Raw genomic sequence first — 20,325 nt, forward strand, 5'->3', positions numbered from 1 at the left:
CTTTGTTCGGCCAATAACAATGCACTGGGTCAGCTGGCCAATCAGAGCAGACTGTGGTTGTCTGAAGGAGGGACTTTGTTACATGTTTGTGAGAAGTGGGGGATAGAGGACCCACACTTATGTACAGTGTTTGAAAAATAATGTTTTTGAACATCAAAGCATGTCAACAAATTCTGTTACACAATGTGCAATGTATATAATAAATAATATACATTTAATTTACAATTACTATATATAGTAAATAATTACTAGACCACTGGCCACTACATAATCTAAATTTAAAACACCTTCAGCCAGCATCCACTATAAAACACTTGTGCTTTTAAGCCAAATCTTGCTGAAGTTATTTTATTTTATTATTTATTTTATTTTAACTGACATCTGTATGTGAGTGACATTTCAGGAGTTTACTAGTTTATCTGATCTCAAAAAAAAAAAAAAAAAAAAAAAATGTTTTTTGCTTTTTATAATGGTTTGTTTTCGTTCAAATTATTTAAACTGATTTAAATGTACTGATTATAATTATTTAACTACTCTGTGCTAGAGTGACCATCTGGCTATAGACCTGTTTCAGGACAGTAGATGTGATTTTACAGAACAATGTGGACATGTGCGAGATACATTTATTACTGTTATGTTATCTAAATACTGATTTACATTCATTGGCATATGTACCAATTTGTGTTTCTGTGATGCCCACACTTCAGTTTGTGCTTCTAGCAACATTAAATTCAGGACAGAAGATAATTTCTGAGCACACACATACACTGAACAAAATTATAACCACAACACTTTTGTTTTTTCACACTTTTCATGAGCTTTTCAAAGATGTAGGACTTTTTCTATGTACACCAAAGGCCTATTTCTCCTAAATATTGTACACAAATCTGTCTAAATCTGTGTTCGTGAGCACTTCTCCTTTGCCGAGATAATCCATCCACCTCACATGAGTGGCATATCAAGATACTGATTGGACAGCATGATTATTGCACAGGTGTGCCTTACGCTGGCCACAATAAAAGGACACTCTAAAATGTTACGTTTTACTGTATTGGGGGTCGGGGGTGCGAAAACCAGTCAGTATCTGGTGTGACCACCATTTGCCTCACGCAGGGCAACACATCTCCTTCACATAGATTTGATCAGGTTGTTGATTGTGGCCTGTGGGATGTTGGTCCACTCCTCTTCAATGGCTGTGTGAAGTTGCTGGATACTTGCAGGAACTGAAATAGACTTTCGTATACACCGATCCAGAGCATCCCAAACATGCTCAATGGGTGACATGTCCGGTGAGTTTGCTGGCCATCCAAAAAGTCCTAGATCTTTGAGTTCAGCTCATGAAAAATGTGGGGAAAAACACAAGTGTTTAATTTATAATTGTGTTCATTGTATGTACTGTCTGACCTATGGGAAGCCAGACACCCCAAAAGTGGGATGAAACAGCACAGTAATAAAGTCTTCGCACCGCATTGAAATGCATCAGTGTGGCTCAATGGACAGAGCTGCATGAACGCCACAACAGCTACGTTTACATGCACAATTATTGTTCAATCACACTGAATTCATTCTGATTAATGAATCTGATTGTAGTGTTTACATGAACACTAAATAAAATTATCGGGTTGATGTGCATATATGGTACAAGCTTCAAATCAGAAGTGATTTTTATTGACTGCACAAATATAGAGTTTCTCACTGTTTGCACATAACAACCACTCTCCTACATGGTTTCTTTATTTGTTTTTAACAGCTGAATTCATATTTATCTATTTCTGGATAAATATACAAACCACTGTGCCGTGCTGCTCATATTTGTAAAAAAAAAAAAAAGCCCCTCCCCGCACCCAAATCCAGCTGCTTGTGGATGTGTATCTTGAGTGTTCTGCTTCACTTCACAGTTACTGGGTGAAAGGAGAATTTTATAATGACAGGACACACATTTATCCAACACTTTATTATACAACACAGCAGAGCCTTTACTTCTTATGGAGACTTAAGAAAGCTCCCCTGAGTCCCAGGATCCATGTTGAATTCTACCGCTGTACCATTGAGGGCATACTCACAAACTGCATCTCAGTGTGGTACAGCAATTGATCCGCATCTGACACAAAGCGGGGGGTGAACCCACATGGAAAGAACCTATATGTGGAGATATGCGCATATATGCCACAACTAGGCAAAATTGAGGTGCATACATGTGCATATACAGGACATATAGGTCTCCTGTATTGCTTCTTCATATCCACATATGAGCCCTATACATACAAGATATGTCTTCTATATAGCTAATGGCAGGATATGGTCATTTTGTAGCTCATATCTCATTTTTGACTGTCATACATGATGCCTAGCTCATATTTTCTATGATCAAGGCAAAAACTCATGCCAATAACATGTGATACCAATTTCACATGTTTGCACATACATAAGTTCATGCATAATTTTTTTTCGTTAATTCTTTAACAAAAATAAAATATGCATGAACTTATGTATGTGCGAACATGTGAAATTGGTATCACATGTTATTGGCATGTTATGAAATGTAACTATGGCAATATATTAACATGATATACATGTCATGATTCTGCCTTCATGTCCTGACTTTTCTGTAGTCTTGAGGCAGGATCATGACAGACCCGTGTTCTGTGTACAAACACATGGCCTTGTCTTTGGGCCATGTGCTTGTGTTGTCTCGTCCCCTTGCCCCGCCCCCTTGTTATCCTAGTCTTGTCGTGATTGCCTTATCTGTGCCACCTGTCGTGTCTTAATTAGTTCCCCTATTTAGATCTCCTAGTGTGCTCTGTCCTTTGTCGGTTCATTGTGATTGTTTTCATGTTGTGATATGTGTTTCTACATGTTCCTGTGATATAGTGTTACTTGGTGTTGCTCTTGGAAGAAGACGTTGTGAGACCTGTTATTGTTTAGTTGTAGTAGTGTTCTAGTGTTTAGAGTCATTGTTTTCCCCCTCGTGGGTTTTGTTTTCCCCTTTTTGTGTTAATAAATCCTGTGTTTGGTACATTGCACTTGGTACACTCCACATAACAATACAGAGCCGGACAGTGATGGAGTACATTTACTTGACACTGAAGACTGGAGGAATGATGCTGAGAATGCACCTTTGATCACAGGAATACATAACATTTAAAATATATTCAAATAGAAAAGTTATTTTAAATAGTATACATATTTCACAATATTACTCCTTTTTTGCTGTACTTTGGATCAAATAAATGCAGGCTTGCTGAACAGAAGAGACTTCTTTCAAAACATAAAAAATCTTACTGTTAAAAAACTGTTGACTACTAGGCTATATATAGATATTACAGAAATGTTATATCATAATGTTATATATATATGTCTGTGTGTGTGTAATTTCTTTACCTTTATTTATTTATATAGTGCTTTAAACAAAATACATTGCGCCAAAGCACTGAACAACATTCATTTGGAAAACAGTGTCTCAATAATGCAAAATGATAGTTAAAGGCAGTTCATCATTGAATTCAGTTATGTAATCTCTGTTCGGTTGAAATAGTGTCTGTTTTAATTTGCAATCAAGTCAATGATATCGCTGTAGATGAAGTGACCCCAACTAAGCAAGCCAGAGGCGACAGCGGCAAGGAACCGAAACTCCATCGGTGACAGAATGGAGAAAAAAACCTTGGGAGAAACCAGGCTCAGTTGGGGGGCCAGTTCTCCTCTGACCAGACGAAACCAGTAGTTCAATTCCAGGCTGCAGCAAAGTCAGATTGTGCAGAAGAATCATCTGTTTCCTGTGGTCTTGTCCTGGTGCTCCTCTGAGACAAGGTCTTTACAGGGGATCTGTATCTGGGGCTCTAGTTGTCCTGGTCTCCGCTGTCTTTCAGGGCAGTAGAGGTCCTTTCTAGGTGCTGATCCACCATCTGGTCTGGATACGTACTGGATCCGGGTGACTGCAGTGACCCTCTGATCTGGACACAGACTGGATCTGGTGGCCACGGTGACCTCGGAACAAGAGAGAAACAGACAAATATTAGCGTAGATGCCATTCTTCTAATGATGTAGAAAGTACGGTGTTATGTGAAGTGTTCCGGTTCCAGTTTACCTAATTAATGCAGCCTAAAAATCCTTTAACGGATTTGGATATTAAAAGGATATTAGTATGTTATGTGTATGCCAGGTTAAAGAGATGGGTCTTTAATCTAGATTTAAACTGCAAGAGTGTGTCTGCCTCCCGAACAATGTTAGGTAGGTTATTCCAGAGTTTAGGCGCCAAATAAGAAAAGTATCTGCCGCCCGCAGTTGATTTTGATATTCTAGGTATTATCAAATTGCCTGAGTTTTGAGAACGTAGCGGACGTAGAGGAGTATAATGTAAAAGGAGCTCATTCAAATACTGAGGTGCTAAACCATTCAGGGCTTTATAAGTAATAAGCAATATTTTAAAATCTATACGATGTTTGATAGGGAGCCAGTGCAGTGTGGACAGGACCGGGCTAATATGGTTATACTTCCTGGTTCTAGTAAGAACTCTTGCTGCTGCATTTTGGACTAGCTGTAGTTTGTTTACCAAGCGTGCAGAACAACCACCCAATAAAGCATTACAATAGTCTAACCTTGAAGTCATAAATGCATGGATTAACATTTCTGCATTTGACATTGAGAGCATAGGCCGTAATTTAGATATATTTTTGAGATGGAAAAATGCAGTTTTACAAATGCTAGAAACGTGGCTTTCTAAGGAAAGATTGCGATCAAGTAGCACACCTAGGTTCCTAACTGATGACGAAGAATTGACAGAGCAACCATCAAGTCTTAGACAGTGTTCTAGGTTATTACAAGTAGAGTTTTTAGGCCCTATGATTAACACCTCTGTTTTTTCTGAATTTAGCAGTAAGAAATTACTCGTCATCCAATTTTTTATATCGACTATGCATTCCATTAGTTTTTCAAATTGGTGTGTTTCACCGGGCTGCGAGGAAATATAGAGCTGCGTATCATCAGCATAACAGTGAAAGCTAACACCATGTTTCCTGATGATATCTCCCAAGGGTAACATATAAAGTGTGAAGAGTAGCGGCCCTAGAACTGAGCCTTGAGGTACTCCATACTGCACTTGTGATCGATATGATACATCTTCATTCACTGCTACGAACTGATGGCGGTCATATAAGTACGATTTAAACCATGCTAATGCACTTCCACTGATGCCAACAAAGTGTTCAAGTCTATGCAAAAGAATGTTGTGGTCAATTGTGTCAAACGCAGCACTAAGATCCAATAAAACTAATAGAGAGATACACCCACGATCAGATGATAGGAGCAGATCATTTGTAACTCTAAGGAGAGCAGTTTCAGTACTATGATACGGTCTAAATCCTGACTGGAAATCCTCACATATACCATTTTTCTCTAAGAAGGAATATAATTGTGAGGATACCACCTTTTCTAGTATCTTGGACAGAAAAGGGAGATTCGAGATTGGTCTATAATTAACTAGTTCTCTGGGGTCAAGTTGTGGCTTTTTTATGAGAGGCTTAATAACAGCCAGTTTGAAGGTTTTGGGGACATATCCTAATGACAATGATGAATTAATAATAGTCAGAAGAGGACCTATGACTTCTGGAAGCACCTCTTTTAAGAGCTTAGATGGTATAGGGTCTAACATACATGTTGTAAGTTTAGATGATTTAACAAGTTTATACAATTCTTCCTCTCCTATAGTAGAGAATGAGTGGAACTGTTCCTCAGGGGGTCTATAGTGCACTGTCTGATGCGAAACTGTAGCTGACGGCTGAATGGTTGCAATTTTATCTCTAATAGTATCGATTTTAGAAGTAAAGTAGTTCATAAAGTCATTACTGCTGTGGTGTTGGGAAATGTCAACACTTGTTGAGGCTTTATTTTTCGTTAATTTAGCCACTGTATTGAATAAATACCTGGGGTTATGTTTGTTTTCTTCTAAAAGAGAAGAAAAGTAATCAGATCTAGCAGTTTTTAATGCTTTTCTGTAGGATATGCTACTTTCCCGCCAAGCAATACGAAATACCTCTAGTTTTGTTTTCCTCCAGCTGCGCTCCATTTTTCGAGCTGCTCTCTTTAGGGTGCGAGTATGCTCATTATACCATGGTGTCAAACTGTTTTCCTTAACCTTTCTTAAGCGTAAAGGAGCAACTGTATTTAAAGTGCTAGAAAAGAGAGAGTCCATAGTTTCTGTTACATCATCAAGTTGTTCTGAGGTTTTGGATATGCTAAGGAATTCGGATACATCAGGAAGATAACTTAAAAAGCAGTCTTTTGTGGTAGAAGTGATGGTTCTTCGATACTTGTAACAAGAAGTAGAATTTACAATTTTGGCTATATGAAGTTTACACAGAACTAAATAATGATCTGAGATATCATCACTTGGCTGAATAATTTCAACACTATCAACATCAATTCCATGTGACAGTATTAAATCTAGAGTATGATTTTGACAATGAGTAGGTCCTGAAACGTATTGTCTAACACCAATAGAGTTCAGAATGTCTAGAAATGCTGATCCCAATGCATCTTTTTCATTATCGACATGGATATTAAAATCACCAACTATTAAGACTTTATCTGCAGCCAGAACTAACTCGGATGTAAAATCACCAAACTCTTTAATAAAGTCTGTATGGTGCCCTGGTGGCCTGTATACAGTAGCCAGTACAAACATAACAGGGGATTTATCATTAACATTGGTTTCTATGGATAATGTTATATCCAGAGAAACCAATGTTAATGATAAATCCCCTGTTATGTTTGTACTGGCTACTGTATACAGGCCACCAGGGCACCATACAGACTTTATTAAAGAGTTTGGTGATTTTACATCCGAGTTAAAATCACCAAACTCACCAAATTTCTGTCCCCCTCACTTCTGAAAAAATGGCTACGCCCCTGGTTTACATGAACTCTTAATCTTATTAGAAGAGAAATAAGCCACCCCTTCAATCCATTCAATCAATTTAATTCTGATTGACCTCAGTCGGATCGATAAAGGTGTTTACATGAAGGCTTTTCAGTCCGTTTGAGCCATCAATCTGATTGGTTGCATATAAACGTAGCCAGTGTAGAGAGGACGTGTTTAGTACCCCACCGAACTGACAGCAGACACAAACCAATCTCTAAACACCCCTGAGCTGTTAAAAGTGACCTCTTTCAATATGCTAACAGTGAAATGTTAAAATGTTTTTTTTTTTTTTTCAATTATTTTCCCAACTTCATCCTCAACATCAACAGATGCATCACTTCTCAGTGCTGATGTTTCCTGTATAGATGAGAATGAGAAGTTGTCGTCATAGCACAAAGCCCCTCCCTCGATATCACGGTCTCCGCCATGTTGGAATCCTAATCAGAATGAGCTTTATTGACAGATATGTTTACACATACGAGGAATTTGTTTTCGTGACCGAAGCTCTGCAGTACAACAGAATGAAAGCGACAGCGAATGATACCGGCGGCGAAACAGGATTGTTTAAATGTGTTGTTAAGAGGAGGTTCTCGCAATTCTGCACTGTTTTACCATGCCTGGAAGTTACTGCTGCGTTAAAAACTGCTGCAGTACCTCACACGATACATATGGAAAACATAGGAACAATGAAATACCGTTTTTTTTAGGTTACACCAAGCGCAAAACAGCGGTAATTGTAGAAGCTCTCAAGTGGCACAGAGACCTGGACCATTTACCTCCATGCACACATATGGACATTGGGTATAATATTGTTTTTGGTTTAAGTTACTACACAATGCAGGAGTTTAAAAGCCACAAGTCTTTGGAAAGTTACGAGGCTTTCTGCTGTGGCTGGGTCCATCTACAGCAGGTGATGAAAACAGTGTTGTACTGGCCAAAGTAAGTTTGTTCACATGCGTTTTAGCGTATTGTAATTACATTGCTGTGTATGTTTAGTTATAATTTGATTTTAACCCAATGACACATACTGTACTGTACCAGGTTTTTGTGTTGGGGGCTGCAAAGTGGACAAACCAGTTCTGGGTTAGCTAGGGTAGTTAAATGTGTGATTGCGAGATGTAAATGTCCGGGTTAGATTAAAGCCATTAACAGCGTGAATGCAAATTGACTTACATTGTAAACAATATAATTCCCAATGTCCATATGTGTGCACTGAGGTAAATTGTTCAGGTCTCTGTGCCGCTGCAGGGAGCTGCCTGAGAGCTTCTCCAAACACCACTGTTTTGCGCTTGGTGTGAGCTTGTTCCTGTAAGGTCCCCTTTCTTTCACCTTATGTTTTTGCATTGCTTTACTTTCTTCCTTTTCTTTCTCATATTCGTAGATCCGTCCCGATCTGTTCCGCCGACAAAATAAATGGGCAAAAATGAAAGCGCTCTGAAATGTTTAGTCGCGCCTCTGTGAAGTTCTGAAGGCATTGCCCCTGGCAACAGATAGCGTATCCTTCCATCAGGGCCGACCGGCTCAGACCCCTCCCAAATCAACCCAAATCGGCACGTGACTTCTCATTCTCAATAGCACAAGGTTACACAAGCTCTATAATTATAGCTGATATCCTGCACAGCCCAGAGTTTAAACTGATAAGTGTGTGCTGTCATATTATTAGAAAACAAAATAAAACAGTGCAAATCAATATTGAATTCCCACCAAACTATTTTTCAAGCAGTATTTGCACTGTAAACCTTTTTTATTTATGTAAAGTGTGGGTGAACTTAAACTGTATGGCTATGCTGTGGTTCCTGTAGGATTTGCGTGCGTGCGGGGGGTCGGAGGGCCTCTATGTCCATTTTGCTTGGGGCTCCCAAATTCCTTCAAACTGCCCTGGCTGGGTGTTTGTTTTCTCATGTTTTTTTTTCCTGGTTTTGGGTTAGTTAAAGAGTAAGTTCATTTTATGTTTGTTAGGACACTTAGTCTTGGGTTAAAGCTAGCTCTTTTTGTGTATTATTTTGGCCTGAACTTATTTTTGTGTTCTTACTCTTCGTGTGAACCGCTTACAAAACAGATTGTATTACTGTATAATACTGTATTGTATCCTCACAATAAAAATAGAACCCGAGGAGTCAGACTGTCTTAATCCTCAGAATCTGCTTTAATACTCAGAATGTAGTTACTGTGCTTTCTCTTTGTAGATCATTTCAGTTACAGCATCAGAGAAGAACCAGAAAATACTCCAAAAAACACTTTTGACATGCACTGAACTGTCTAAAATATGACTGTTTATTTATTTATGTTTCATAATAAGAACAACAATCTGAGACTGGAGAAGAAAAAAAAAAGTGAAAATTTTCTCAACATTTAAAGCAAAAAGCCTGATGTGTTTAGTTCTGTTACACTGATCTATGATTAAAATGACTCTTAAAGTAAAAAAATGTGAAAAAGCCCAACAAACAAAACAGAAAAGTTGGTTTTCATGTGTATATTTATCAAATCTAAATCTCACACTTCATTAACTGCAAAAAAAAAAAAAAAAAAAAAAAAAAAAAAAAAAAACAGCATTATGAAATGTCTTCAAAAATGAATAAATGTAAAAAGCAGTATATGAGAAAGTACATGAAATCAATAAAAGTCTAATTGTCTAGACAAAAACACAGGCACAATTTTATAACACACTGTATTTACAGCTACTGTATTATTAAAGCTGCAGTAGGTAACTTTTGTAAATATATATTTTTTACATATTTGTTAAACCTGTCATTATGTCCTGACAGTAGAATATGAGACAGATAATCTGTGAAAAAATCAAGCTCCTCTGGCTCCTCCCAGTTTATTAACCGCTAGAGCATCAAAAGTTACTGACTGCAGCTTTAATCAAACACTTTATTATTCTGTTGGTTCTATTGGCAGCACAGAGATTATATAATAATGTAATAATAACTTTAGATCAGTTTCTCCCAGAGTTGTGTTGAACATAAGAGCTCATCTGTGAAGAATCTGAGGATCATCAAACTGTGTGTGTTTAGATTCGAGAAAGCAATCGTACATTTGTGTTGTGTTTTACTTTCTTTCTTTTATATTCATTTATAGTGATTTATCATTTAATCATTCAGTTTAATCATCTACTCATTTATAATAATCATTCTAGTCATTAAATACCCATTCCACTGATATATTAATTGATTAGTCATGTATATTATATTGTTTTTATAATATTGTTCTTGTGGTGTTTATTCTTATGACTGTGTGGTTTTAAGGGCTGTTTGTCTTCATGAATCAGAGATCCGAGAGAAAGGAAACTCAAGGTTTGTGGGATGTTGTTGTGGATCAGTTTGGTGTAACAGAACTTGTTGATTTTGTTCTGGTCAGATGAAGTCTGAGAATTAAAACATACACAGCTAAGATTATTCAATAAACTCTGCTTCTTTTTCTTCTTCTTCACTTCGTCTGCTGCTTCTGCTCTTCTCTGGGTTTTTCCTCAGTCAGCTTCTTCTCTGATAGAAGACTGTTAATACAGTTTTGGGGTGGTTCTGCTACCAGACAAACTGATATTTTCTGATGAGATCTAGCATCTGGGGCTGGATCTTAATTATCTGGGGATCTAACTAATGAATATGCTAGAGAGACATTTGTTTAGCTTATGTAATATGTGTAGAGATATCAGTGTATATGTATTTCTAAAGTAACTGAATCAAGCACGTGTGTAAGCAGTTCACTCAGATTCATTTCTGAAGCAATGCAAGCGTCACTGTGTCTGCTGCTGTGAATCTCTTTTAGCCGTCTGTTGTCTTCACTGCACTCAGAGACCTTTAACAGATAAAACATATACAAGATGATGCATTATGATCTGAATCATGAGCTCATTCTGTTCACAATAAACCTCGGATCATCACACATAACTAAATCACTTAAAGCAAATTTATATGATTTAATGATTGTCCTCCATGAGTCACGTGACTTCAGGAATCAGAGTAATGTGTGACAGAAACATATTTCAGGTGTGTGGTTTGACTGTAATAGTGCTGAAGCTTGTCTTGTGTTTCTCTCACCTCTGTCTGTGTTGTGCTTCAGTTCAGAGTACAAGGTGTCTCCAGACTCACTGCTCTTCCCTGAAACACATCAACAGACGTCTGAACAACACTAAAAACTGATCAGATGAGCACGCAGCGATGGACCAGACCTCAAAGAAACCACAGAAGAGTAAACATGTTTAATCATAATAAGTGTAATATAATAAGTGTCAATATCATTTCCAGTCAACAGAATTACAATAAATCATTATAATTACTTTATTTTATTAGCAGGTTCTGTAAAATATTTAGGCTATATTATTAGTTTAAACATTTTCATATGAACTGTAACATTTCAGATCATCTCTTTATTTAGCTTTTTTTGAGTGTTTGTCCTCAGAAAAAAAAGTTAAGATAATTTATTTTAACCTTTGTCCATGTTTTTCTTGTTTTTCTTGACAGTGATCTCTGAATATGTGACATCTGCCAATGGCTCTGGATCACCTTTAAAGAAGTTTATATGATTTAATGAATGATATTTGTTGATTTTGAATGATATGTGTTTAAATAAGGTTTATGAATCAACCTTCGTCTCTCTTCTTCACTTCAGTCACAACGTCACAAATCTGATCAGAATCTGCTGGACAGAAAACAGACAGTCTTGAGAGAAAATATCTAATCAAATCAAAATGATATATATAATCATCCCCAGAAGACTATGACTTTAAATGATTAGTGAGTGAGGCTGACCAGACTGTAGAGGAAAGTTTTCTGGTTGAGATTCTGCAGATTGATTTGGGACTGATGTCTGGTTAATGTTACGCTGCTGATCTAGAATAGAAACAAAGAGCATTATGGTCACTCAAGAGTATCTGCAGTGATTACACTGACTCTTTCTGCTGATATTTAGATCTTTTAATGAGCCTTTATTCATAAACTGTATCTTTCATGTGTTTCTGTTCAGTTGTATTAATCATGTCATGAACACCTTTGTTCTTCTTGTATCTCCACAGCAGCAGCAGAGAGATGAAGATCAACAAGAAAACACTTGATCCCACAACCACAGCAGTGACCGGAAGAGAAGATGAAGCTGTGAGACAGAAGAACATACACATACAGATGTGATTGTAAGTCACATACTGTGTGATAATATTACAAAGATACATACAATCAGTCATTATTTCCAGACTTCTGACTTTACACTCATGTCCCTGCTGGATATAACACTTCATCAGAAAGATAGCGTTTATGTTTATGTGTCCGGCACATTCTATAATAAACCTTGTTTTTCTAAAAGCAGGTGTGTTTAAACCCTCAAAACTGATAATTACTTACTTTCTTCTGCATCGGTGCATTGTGTAGTACCTGGTAATGTTAGTTTATCAGAGTATTTACTCACCATTAACAGACAGATGTATTCGGTTACTGTCCTGTGATGAGACTGATCTTATCTGTCCTCTGCACCAGTACTGACCCTGATCAGATGTAGTTACTCCTCTGATAGTGAGAGTGTCTCTGTTTACAGTGTGATGATCAGACGTCTGTAACATTACACTGTCTGTGTCTTTATACCACTCATATCTCCAGTTACTGTGAGTCTCAGTCACACACTTCAGATTGACTGTCTCTCCAGTGAATACAGGACTGTCTGGAGTCACAGTCAGTGAAGATCTGGGGGAATCTGGGAAGAAAATAAAATGTGACTCAAAACACACGACACAGAAGACATGAATTTAGGCTTTTATTCACATGTTTTTTGGATCTTCTAAGTTCTGGTTTCCTGAACTTTTAATGGAGGAACAGAAACCTCTCAGGTTTTATTTAGGTTTCTTAATTTGTGTTTCAAAGACTAACCAGAGTCTTCTGGGTTTGGAAGTACATGAGGCCGAGTAAATGATCTGTGTGTAATAATAACTGCATTCTGCTCTAAAACAATCACTGATCACAGCATCTGTCCTGTAAAGAAACATCTGACACAGTTCTGCATCTGAACAGAATCACGACTGAAAGTGAACTGATTCAGTCCTCTTATAAAGACAGACAGATGTGATTCTTCCAGAGGAGTGTGAGGAAAGATCTGAGCTACAAACACACACTGCTGTTCAAACGTTTGGGATCAGTAAGATTGTATTATTATTATTCTTATTTATGTATTTGCTCACAGCTGATTGGTCAAATATCTGTTGCAAACTCTTAACTAGATCATAATATAATCTGACTGTGAGCATGAAATGAGAGTCAAACTAAGATCAGATTTATCTGGTTATGGACTCGTTTGTTGAACCTGGTTTGTTTTGAGATGATATAATGAGAAATGAACAGCCTCACCTGATACTGTCAGTGTAACTCCGTCACTCATCTGTGTGTGTGTTGGTGCTTGTGTCTGAGTTCCTCTACAGCTGTACACACCACTATGAGACGGATCCACAGATGGGATTTTATAGTTCTGGTCTCGTCCTGCGCTGTAATCTTGTTTGTTGTCTTTATACCAGCTGTACTGCCAGACTCCTGTCTGCTGTATGTCACATGTGAGAGTGACCGTCTCTCCTCTGAACACGCGTCTATCAGGATCAACACCAACTACAGGTTTGGGTCTCACTGTGAAATGAGCAAAAAACACACTTCACACGTCTGAAAACATTTAGGATGATTCAGATGATACCACAATTATTTTTATTTTATTTGATATGTAGTTTAACTGACAACACATTGTTAATGTATGACAGTATTTATCATGTTTTATAACAAACACATCAAGTTGTCTTCCACAGAATAAATAAGCGAGCACTGACCTGTTACTGTAATCTTAACTGTATTACTGAACTCGCTGTAGTAGTTTCCTCGTCGTGCTCTGCACCTGTATTCTCCTTCATCAGAGTCTCTCACAGACTTGATTGTTTTAGTTGCATCAGTCGTGGATTCAGGGTTTGAGTCTTTTCTCCAGTGAATTGTCCATCCAGTTAACTGTCCCACATCACAGCTCAGAGTAACTGTGTCTCCAGTGAACACTGAACTCTGGGGTTTTACAGTCAGAGTCGGCTTCGGTTTATCTGTGAGTGTACAGTAATGCAGTGAACATTTTACATTTTAGTTGACTGAACACAATATTTCATATTATAAAATTAAACTGAACACTGCTGAAATACTTTTTGTATCTGGAACTGAATTAAGTGTAATAATCCAACAATTAGCAAAAGCACACACACACATGAACATCACTGCATCAGCAAATACACACTTACTGACTTTTAATTAAAGCAACATGCAGCAAACAATGAACATGTTTTTTTAATGTTAATTTACAGTGTATTCAGTTTTAAAAAATAAAAATAAATAAATAAAAATAAATAAATAATAATAATAATAATAATAATAATAATAATATATATATATATATAAGCTAACTTAAAGTTTCAACAGATTATTATTATTATTTTTTTTTCTAGATCAGTGTTATCCCATCTTACTAAAAAGTTTTGAACACAAACTGATATTTTCATCGAGATCATAACCAATATTGGATTTTTAAGTGAAGTGAGTTCATGAGGACAGTAGTTTCTGCCTCACACGGACCGATGGCTAAACGTCTGATGCAGGGGAGAAGAGGCCAAGATGGCAGCCAGTGCGGTCGAAGTTTCATGCAGCTGATTCAATTTTACTGTCCATCCCCTACATTTTAACTCTATTTCAACCTGGAAGCATCATAATGTTCGATTATGCATTAAGGCACTTTTCTGTTTTGTTTAAGCGAAGTAACTTGTTATTGAAGTAAGTTTCATTTTCTCCTTTAGTTGGAGATCGTCAACTGACCTCAAACGCACCTGGAAACCAAGGATAGCACGATGAAACGCAAAGGAAAAAATAAGAATTCTACTTCCAAGTAGCTTACAGGAGAAATTGAATTAGATGTTCCTGTTGATGTTGTTGGGTCTGCTGCACGAATCGAGATAGACCATCAATACGGCAAAAAAAGTCCCGCTGTCACACAGTGTGAAAGCTCAAGTCTCGAGATTGTCCACGACTCTGACCTAGATACGCCTGTGAAACCTCAGCTAAAGAAATCTTGAGGTAAAATTTCTCTGACGGAATTGCAAGATAACGTCATTGAGGCATTGACATCCAGGATTAAAGAAGTGCAAGCGACCTCGGCAAAATGATTACCAGCAACACAGTGAGCATTGAGGGTCTTAAGAAATCAATTGACTGTGTTTGAAGAAGTAAATGCTTTAAAAACAGATTTGATATGAGGACAGTGATATTCAACTCACCCTTCACAGTGAGAGAAACAGAGTTTGCCTGTGATGAGTTTGGTCTCTGATCTCTCCGTCCTCTACACCAGTACTGACCCTGATCAGATGTAATTACTCCTCTGATAGTGAGAGTGTCTCTGTTTACAGTGTAACGATCAGACGTCTGTAACATTACACCGTCTTTATACCACTCATATCTCCAGCTACTGTAATGAGTCTCAATCACACAGGTCAGATTGACTGTCTCTCCAGTGAATACAGGACTGTCTGGAGTCACAGACACTGAAGATCTGGGGAATCTGGGAAGAAAGAAGGAAGATAATACATTAATAAAATTAATTATTAGAAAAATAAATCAATTTACAGGGAAAATATGTAAATGTTTTACTAAACTATAATGCATACTTTTTTTAATAAAAAAAAGTTAATAAACGGAAGCAAAAATGTGTGACTCTCTTAGTTCATTATATTTTATGCACAATTTTTAATGCTAAATTAAATCAATTTAAACGTTTGGTTACTTATGATGATATTAAATTGGTTACATTTATTTAGTCAGAATATTTCCTATTCCTTTTAGTTAACCCCTAAACATTGATGCATTAACGATCAAACATGTACTAACATGTAGTTAAGACTGTGTTCTTCATGAATCCATATGATTTGTCAAAGATGCTCTTGATTGATTAATAATTTGCTCATGTCTTCACTAATCGTGAGTTCACGTTGAAGTAAGTATTAATTTAAGTGTTAGTACATTATTATTCATGTATCTTTACTGTAGTATTACCTAGAGAGAGTTCAGGAGGACAATGATATTCAACTCACCCTTCACTGAGAGATAAACAGCAGAGCTTGATAGTGATGAGTCTGTTCCTCCATCTCTCCGTCCTCCACATGAGTAATAATCCTGATCAGATATAATTACTCCTCTGATAGTGAGAGTGTCTCCGTTTACAGTGTGATGATCAGACGTTTTTAATTTTACACTGTTTCTATACCACTCATATCTCCAGTCACTGTAAGTCTCAATCACACACTTCAGATTGACTGTCTCTCCGGTGTATACTGTTTCGTCTGGAGTCACTGTCAGTGTAGATCTGGGGGAATCTGTGAACAGAAGAAAACAAACTCTGAACTGAAAATCTGATGTAGCTGATAGTGATGTCATTATGACTAAAAATACATATGTTATAATAACATTTTAAATAAATGTAAAATGTTTTATTAATTTCTTTGTTTTATTAATAGTATTTTGAAATGAGAAAGTTATTAAAGCATTATTGATCAGTTCTTGTTCTGGCCGATAGATGAGACTGTTTACAGTTAGAGGTTTCAATAAAGCATCTACATTTAATTATTTAACATACGTTTTTGTCCAAAGCCAAGTACAAGTTATATACAGGTGCATCTCAATAAATTAGAAAGTCGTGGAAAAGTTTAATTCAGTAATTGTGAAACTCATTTATTAAATAAAATCAGTTCACACAGACTGAAGTAGTTTAAGTCTTTGGTTCTTTTAATTGTGATGATTTTGACTCACATTTAACAAAAATGCATCAATTCACTATATGATGACATGCCAATCAGCTAATTAACTCAAAACAAAGAAAAAAAAAAGTTTTTGAGTTATTGACTAAAGTTTCCTGAGTCTCCAAACACCAACCCTAGTCATTACCTTTCCTTCCTTCCTTCCTTCCTTGTTTTTTTTTTTTTTTTTTAGCAGCAGCAGCATGAGGAACATTGGAGAAGGTGAGTGACAAAATATAGACACAAATCATCAGCAAAGAGACAAATGTAGGATCCTCATATGATCCATGTAGACAAATAAAGTACTACAACACAATTCACATTAGTTTAATAAATCAGATGTAGTGCAGTACAGCACAGTACCTTGAGTGAGTCCAGCGTGGATGAAGGACATCAGCACTAAAAACAGAAGAAACACAGAGATGAAGCATTTCCATTCATTCAACACAATGCAGATCACTGAAACATGTCTAGAGTTTGAACTGAAAGTGTTTTTCTGTGTTTTGAAGCTCATCATGAGAACTGATGCTGTAGATTCTCCATCATTTAACATCAACACACACAATGACGTCACAGGACTCATGAACCGATACGAGAGTCGATTCACTGATGATTCACTGCTGCCCAGAGAAGCACTTTCAACCTCTGAGATTCACAACATACAACACATGAGTGTATTCTCATCCACCAGTGTGACGTCAGACAGTAAAGCTCTAGAGAAACGGCTGACCAGTAACAATGACTGTAAAGCAGTTTACAGAAGTGCTCTTGCCAAGTGTGCAGCTCTCTGGACAAAAACTAGTCGCTCTAAAGTGGCTTCAGACCAGGTTGAGGATGTGTAGGGGATGTGTTAATTTTTTTTGAAGTTATTTTTTTTTAAACTTAATTTTTTTCTGGATTCCATTTTTTTTTTTTCTGTTTCAATTTTTCTCAACTCCTTTTTGATAGTTACATTTAATTGTATTAATCAAAAATTATTAAATTAATTAAAATCATAACATAAATTTTAACAACAATCTATAATAAGTTTAACAAAAATGACATGTTTAGGGCCCTATGAAATGTTTTATTTTTTCTTCACCATGTTTTATTGTTACCAAGTTCTTTTTCAGCATGTCTAATTATTAAAATGCATAAAAACAACTTAATTTATTCTTAAAACATTTAAGTAGTAATAGTAGTAGGCTATGTAAATTACATATCAGCTAATGATGCCTTGTCTCTCATCACAGAAATCCCAATCAGAGATTTAAACACCATTTTTTTAGATGGAGTGTAAAGAGCATCATTGAGCGACAGTTTCAGTTCCTGAAGGAATATTGTGCAGTGTTAAGTCCTCTTGCTGCTTCATTAGATATACTACAACGAGAAGATGATTGCTACTACTGCACCCTCCTGCCATCTTAGAGATCCTCATGTCAAAGTTGCTTGTGTCGAAAGATGCTTGCCTTTCCCAGATGACAGCTGACATGCCTGGTGCTAATGTACAGGTAAACATGGGCCCTACATGAAGAAAACATGAAGGAAAAAAGTAAACTTTACTTAACTAAGTTAAATGAAAGTAACAAAGAAAATAAGGATTTTTTTTTTTTCTTGGCTAGGAAAAGGTTGAATATCTATTTAGTTGAAGTTTCCTTTCAACAAATTTCACTCAACAAATAAAATTGAATGAAGAATTTACTTCGTTTATTATTATTATTATTATTATTATTCTTGCCTAAACTAACATTTCCATGTAAATTACATTTTTTTTTTTTTTTCTGTAGTGTTTACTTCACCACAGAATCATTTTTATCAGTGCCGCCTTAAATAATAGCTTGCAGTGTAGGCTATAAGCCTGCAGTTTAATATAGCTGATGTACAATAACCCAAATTTATGAGGCTGTAAAAGCTGTTAAATGAACTGTATATGTTTGTCTAATGTAGCCTACTATTTCATATCACAGGCAATCAAAGACAGATTTGCATCCGTCTTGGACACTAAGGATGATCTGATGGCTGCTGCCACAATGCCCAAATTAAAGGTCCACTGGCTCAAAGATGAGAAGAGAAGAGATGCTGTTAAAACCATGCTAATTTCTGAGTGTCATGCCCTGATTCCTGAAGAGCCACTGATGAGACCAGCAGTTCAGATCCTGCAGAGACTGAAGTCATGGAGCACTTAAAAATGCCTGGATCTGACGGACTAGGATTAAGGAAATTGCTAAGCAGTAAAAAAAAAAAAACACTCCAATACCATCAAGTGCACCAGTCGAAAGGCTTTTCAGCCTGGACAGTATTGTTCTGACCCCAAGGAGGAATGGGCTGTCAGATAAAAGATTTGAAAGACTTTTGCTTATGTGATACAATCGTTATTTCAAAGAATATAGAGAAAAATGAGTTGAAAATGATAAAGTTTATGAGATATACTTTTTGTTGCACTTTCTGTTTTCAATGTGTCACTTTTGTTGCGCTTTCATTTTGTGCATTGTGATAATTGCAACAAACAATAATTGTGTAATAGGTTGAAGAGTTTGTGACTTGCTATGTTACCGCCTCTGGAAGCCACATCTCCAGGAGACAGAGGAGAGTGAGCTAAGGGGAAAACGGGGTCAGGGTTTTAACTTTTCTATTTCCTTTTTATGGGCTTCTTTTTTTATTGTTGCCATGAATCTAATAAAAAGCTAGTTTGGTTCTCAGGAGAAGAGTTTTGTTCTCGTGTTTCCCAAAGCCTGTGTTTTGAGACGTGTGTTGACACCATTTTAAAATGAGCCCACCATAGCCTTCTTTATCCTGTTGTTTCTGGATTTTACAGTGAGGCATATTTCTTTGTGCAGATGGGGATATCGTTCTTTCATATGGTTCAATATTTATACAATAAACTCTATGCAGAAAGATTAAGTGATGATAGGGCTATGATGTTTGTCCATGTATCTACACAGTAAATCAAGAAGAAGGAAAGTAAAGTGATAAGTAGTGAAGTTACTTTTCAAATGCAGTAACTAGTAAAGTAATCTCATTACAATTAACAGAAGTAACTAGTATCTAATTACATATTTTGAGTAACTACCCCAACATTGCTATTAGTACAGGCCTGTTATTTTTACAGGAAATGCAAGTCAGTCATATGATTGCACTGTGCATAAAAAAAACACCTTATGAATTACACAGACAGGAGCACGGCACAATAAAAATAACTCATGATGCCATACAAACTCTATAAGCTCAACTTGTGATTATGAGCTCGAATAATACCAACTTTCATATGCAGTTTTAACTCCCACATTCCTATTTACGATCATTCTAGGAGCACGTGAAGGCAGCATCAGTTAAAACAGACAAACAATGGTAGCTTTAGCAACATTAGCTTTACAGAGTCTCAAGAAGCTCTTTCAGAGAGGCAATGGAGAAACTTTTGTGCAAAACCTGCTTCATACTGACGCTCATTCACAAAAGCTGTCTGGTGTAAAATGATTGGCGCAGACATAAACTTATTTTTGTAGAATTGAGGGAGCATTTCTTCTGAAAACAAAATGATTCCACCTTGTCCTCAAGCGGCTGGTTTTTGGAAGTAAGGAGAGAGCTATGTGGATTCATACATCCAGCTACAGAACAACTAAAACTCTTGGGAGACATTCTTGTCAGCGCA

At 36.7% G+C, this 20,325-nt stretch overlaps 1 protein-coding gene and 1 long non-coding RNA gene across 2 annotated transcripts in view; one reads left to right on the top strand and one right to left on the bottom strand.

Moving 5' to 3' along the window:
• LOC127962297 (uncharacterized) overlaps positions 1 to 20,325 on the top strand; it is a 315,639-nt gene that overhangs the window by 87,457 nt on the left and 207,857 nt on the right. The window lies entirely within an intron of this gene.
• Positions 9,254 to 20,325, bottom strand: part of LOC127962237 (leukocyte immunoglobulin-like receptor subfamily B member 1) — a 238,583-nt gene continuing 227,511 nt past the window's right edge. Inside the window, exon 15 of the mRNA XM_052561777.1 lies at positions 9,254 to 10,714. Coding sequence (XP_052417737.1) covers positions 10,707 to 10,714 — 8 coding nt within the window. The 3' untranslated portion in view covers positions 9,254 to 10,706. The remainder of the gene's footprint in view (positions 10,715 to 20,325) is intronic.

Source organism: Carassius gibelio, chromosome B7, assembly GCF_023724105.1.
Source record: "Carassius gibelio isolate Cgi1373 ecotype wild population from Czech Republic chromosome B7, carGib1.2-hapl.c, whole genome shotgun sequence".
Classification (NCBI taxonomy): domain Eukaryota; kingdom Metazoa; phylum Chordata; class Actinopteri; order Cypriniformes; family Cyprinidae; genus Carassius; species Carassius gibelio.